General features: G+C 39.8%; 2 protein-coding genes across 2 annotated transcripts in view; both read right to left on the bottom strand.

Annotated features, from left to right (window-relative positions):
* Positions 1–1,554: 1,554 nt before the first annotated feature.
* Positions 1,555–3,502, bottom strand: rln1 (relaxin 1). Its single transcript, XM_058757697.1, has 2 exons — positions 3,207–3,502; positions 1,555–1,863 (listed from the first exon to the last, which is right to left on the bottom strand). Exons 1-2 carry the CDS (start codon positions 3,457–3,459, stop codon positions 1,670–1,672), a joined length of 447 nt encoding a protein of 148 aa, XP_058613680.1. The 5' UTR covers positions 3,460–3,502; the 3' UTR covers positions 1,555–1,669.
* A 776-nt stretch (positions 3,503–4,278) lies between these two features.
* Positions 4,279–4,952, bottom strand: part of plgrkt (plasminogen receptor, C-terminal lysine transmembrane protein) — an 18,353-nt gene continuing 17,679 nt past the window's right edge. The window contains exon 5 of the mRNA XM_058757696.1: positions 4,279–4,948. Coding sequence (XP_058613679.1) covers positions 4,821–4,948 — 128 coding nt within the window. The 3' untranslated portion in view covers positions 4,279–4,820. The remainder of the gene's footprint in view (positions 4,949–4,952) is intronic.

Below are 4,952 nucleotides of genomic sequence, written 5' to 3'. Positions count from 1 at the left end.
AAATAACGTGTTTTATTGTGTGTGTGTGTGTGTGTGTGTGTGTGTGTGTGTGTGTGTGTGTGTGTGTGTGGATTTTATTCTGATTTGAGAACTGAAATCTCTGGACTGAATTCAAAGAGCCGTTTGAGGAACATAAGCAAGATTGCAAAGTTCAAACCAAACTACAGATGAACGGAATAATTAAGAGTTAAATGAGGACAGAGCTGAGATTAATTGCTCTGAATGCAGTCTTTAGTGTCTAACAAACAAAGTGTGTTTGATGTCGCAGCCCGTTCTTAAAGGTTATTATTTCGATTATTCGCGCTTTCATACGCATCAGTGTATATTTTTCTAGTATTTACATGCATTTAAACGTCTGGTGTATAAAATAAATATATAAATATACATTATTATTATTATTATTATTATGGCAACCGCTAGAGTCTCTGGTTTGGCGCGAGTTTAGCGGTTAATGAACGCGTTAAATAATCGCGTCAGTCAGTGACGAAAGTTAAAAGTGTGTAAAATATTGAGTGCAGCACAAACACCTGCGTCATTCCATGACGTCATCATCCACGTTCAGCTGCGCTACATTCAAAAGCGTCATAACGTCATTCAGACCCGCAGCACGCGGCTACTCCGTTGTTTGCTCATTTGAATATTCTAATTTCAGCGTCGTCACGTGTACACTCACACCTGTCTGCTTTTGAAACATATTTCTTCCATCAAACTAAAAACCACACATAAACATATAAAAATTAAACAATAGTTTTAGAAATAAAGACAGCGTAAATGCTGTCAAATGATGGTTTTGTTAAGGTCTACACCAACCACAAGCCTAACCTGCCCTTACAGTAAAGCGAATACAGTAATTATCGTTGTTCAGCGTGAGAAGGACGCATTATTGATGTGCGCATGCGCAGTAAACTAGGCTCAAATGTCAGGATAACAGATCTGTGTGTAGTTTCTTTTTAATAAGCCACCTCAGATAAAGCATGTAATGAAGGCAGGTCGCAGGAGAACATGTTGGTCAGAACAACAAGAGAACGACTGATTCGCTCTCGTTTGAATGCATTTATGAGATGCTTATTTGTATTTTATGTCTTGAAGCTTTGAGTACAGTTTACTATAAACCAGAGATGTAAATTCTCACCATAAGAGCCGTTCAGTTCTGATAATCATTCACTGTAAACAGCGACACTCTTCCGTCTGTTAAAGATCTGGGAAGCATCTTCTGTGTACAAGCCTCTGTGAGATGTGTTTTACATGCATTCTAAACATCTTAAAGACATCTTATAGCTGATAGGAAACATCTCTTTCGCAGCAGTGCCACAGAAGAACCATTTCTGTTCTGCACAGAACCTTTCAGTGACCGATTTTTAAAAAAGCGTTTTGTTTTCTTAGTGTGAAGAACATTTGAACCATTTAAAGAACGCTTTCCCGCGTTGAATCGAAAGGTTAAAGGTTGTTCATCAGCATTTATTCTGATCCATCTGTAGAGCAGAGGTCACTCAGCTGCCTTTATTCGTTTGGGTTTATGAACACATTTTTTTTCCAGTAAATATGAAAGTTGCAATCAAGAAGTTGACGTTTATTCATGTGGTTTTATGAACAGATGTGAAATAAATACAAATGAAGCACTGTATAATCTAAGAGTTCAGTCCTTCATCATCATCATCATCAGTGAGTCTCAGCACAGGCGGCCGATGTCGTTTTTAGTGCAGCCCTGATTGCAGCACATTCCCGCCAGTCCCAGAGAGAAGTTCCGCCTCCGCCGGTCGCCGGTTTCTCTCTTCCGGTCGCCGGTGTGTGTGTCGCTCAGAACGGACAGCAGATCTGAGAGAGACGGGCTGAGCTCTTCATCTCTGTCCAGCAGCAGCTGACCTGCGACACACACACACACACACACATGAGCAGGACCCTTCCCATCATGCTTCAGTGAAGAGCTGCAAATATTCTGGTTTATGATATGACATCAGCACGTTTAATAATCAGAGATGTTTTAAAATATAGATTTTCTAATCAAACAGCTATAGATAGTGACATTAGTAATTCCTGACTTTATTTTCATTTACAGGTTTGTCTTGTATTAGTTGTTTTGTAGTAATAGAACTCATCGCTCTGGAATTCATATTCTTGCATTTTCATCCATAAATTACTTCTGAAATCTGAAATACAGACTGACGAGCAAATAAATCATTTCTGTTGCTTGATGGACTTTTTTCTTGTAATAAAAGCACATTGAGATATTTAAATAAGCCAGACTTATTCGCTCCTCTTTTTAATTGTTATGGTTCTAAATAATAAACAGTTATTATTGATGATGATGATGATGATGAAGTACATACTGTGCTGGTTTTAGCATGCTGTTACTTTAGTATCACTGAGATACTATTATAGTTCTATAACATTTTAAATGAGTTTTTATTTTTGTATTTTCAGTTTTAGTAGGTTAATTCTGTTTGGTGTATTTGTCATTTTTATTCGTTTTATAAAATCTGACTATATAGTTTTTAATGTTATTTAAAGTTTTAGTAATTTGTAGAACATCACTAAAATAAATGCAAATAAGAAATGTTGCTTAACTAGCTGAAATAAAATACGTTTAAGTTTCAAAAACGTCTATTTTATTTCAAGTTTTTTAGTTTTTGTAAGATTATAATAACCCTGGCAGGCAGATGATGACTCTACAAACTGAGATGTGATGAAGTTCTGGTACATGCTGTCTGTATGATGATGATGAAGGTGATGATGATGAAGGTGATGATGATGATGAAGGTGATGATGATGATGAAGGTGATGATGATGATGAAGGTGATGAAGGTGATGATGATGATGGTGAAGGTGATGATGATGAAGGTGATGATGGTGATGATGATGATGATGAAGGTGATGATGATGATGATGATGATGATGAAGGTGATGATGGTGATGATGATGATGAAGGTGATGATGATGGTGATGAAGGTGATGATGATGAAGGTGATGATGGTGATGATGATGATGAAGGTGATGATGATGGTGATGATGATGATGAAAGTGATGATGATGATGATGAAGGTGATGATGGTGATGATGATGATGAAGGTGATGATGATGGTGATGATGAAGGTGATGATGATGATGATGATGAAGGTGATGATGATGATGATGAAGTTGATGATGATGAAGGTGATGATGATGGTGATGATGAAGGTGATGATGATGGTGATGAAGGTGAGCAGTACCGGGCTGAGAGGCGCTTCTCCTCCACCGGGATCCTCCGCAGGTGAAGATCACGGCTCTGATGAACTCGCGGCCGCAGAGTTTCACTCCGAAATCTCTCGGTAAATCCGCGCTCCCGCGCACACACACCCCACACACACACACCAGCAGAAGCGCCGAGAACACGCCGAACATCTTCACACACAACATTAACACGAGTTTATGAAGAAACACTGCTGGAGTTCCTGGAGCCGCTGCTTTCTGATGATTCTCCATCAGTTCACGGAGACTTTATACAGACACGGACTGACGTCACACTCACTCACACACACACACACACACACACACACATACATACACACTCTCTCTCTCACACACACACACACACTTACACACACACACACACACACACACACACACACACACACCACACACACACACACACACACACACACACACTCTCTCACACACACACACACACACACACACACACACACACACACACACACTCTCTCACACACACACACACACACACACACACACACACACACACACACACACACACACACACACACACACACACACACACACTCACACACACACTCACTTACACACACACACACACACACACACACACACACACACACACACACACACACACACACACACACACACACACACACACACACACCACACACACACACTCACTTACACACACACACACACACACACACACACACACACACTCACTTACACACACACACACACACACACACACACACACACACACACACACACACACACACACACACACACACACACACACACACACACACACACACACACACACACACACACACACACACACACACACACACACACACACACACACACACACTCACACACACACACACACACACACACACACACACACACACACACACACACACGCTGAAACTCATCGGGTTCTTTTACGTCTGTAACATGATTTTCTAATTCCTGAAATGGATTAGTATGGATACTGATTACTACTTTAGAATGTCACAGCACAAACAATGTAATAATATTTAATAAGAATCATTTATTTCCAAAATATAGATTTCTTCTTTCATAATTTAATCAGAAATTTTACAAAAGAACATCAGCCGATAAAAGATCATGATTTACAATCAGTTTTATTTTCATGAACAGACATTGGCTTCATTTTGAAAAATTATGTTTTTATAAAATCAGTTCAAATAAAATACTGTAGTTATGTATCACACACACACAAATTACATGTAAGAAAAACATTAAAATCTGCTTTAATGATTTATTGCTGAACACAAACTTCATGATCACAATAAAAACTGAACCCTGTTTATTCTCCATTATAATAATGACTAAAGTATAAAGATGACGACACACACTTCTTTTAAACATATCTCACCATGCAACACGTTTCTTCCAAAACAACATGGAAAAAGCATTTAATAATTAGGCAATGCGTGTGAACAAACACCTGAGAATCGACTCATCACATGATGATCAATGAAACCGAAGTATTGGCTTTATGTTAAAGGCCTGCGATCGGTCAGAAAGCCTCCTCAGGTCATCGAGGAAGCGCCGCTGGAGTCGATCTGAGGTGACGTCAGGATTCATTTCTCCAGCAGAGACGACAGGTGCGCTTTGGCTCGGCGAGATTTCTCGATGCTCTCAAACGTAGGCATTCCCCGAGGAAGAGCCAGCCGCTCGCTCTCCGACGCCATGATGCTCTCGGCCTCCTCTGC

Source organism: Onychostoma macrolepis, chromosome 21 (genome assembly GCF_012432095.1).
Source record: "Onychostoma macrolepis isolate SWU-2019 chromosome 21, ASM1243209v1, whole genome shotgun sequence".
Classification (NCBI taxonomy): domain Eukaryota; kingdom Metazoa; phylum Chordata; class Actinopteri; order Cypriniformes; family Cyprinidae; genus Onychostoma; species Onychostoma macrolepis.
The sequence above is the reverse complement of the archived record's forward strand: the minus strand, read 5'-3'. Positions and strand labels throughout refer to the sequence as shown.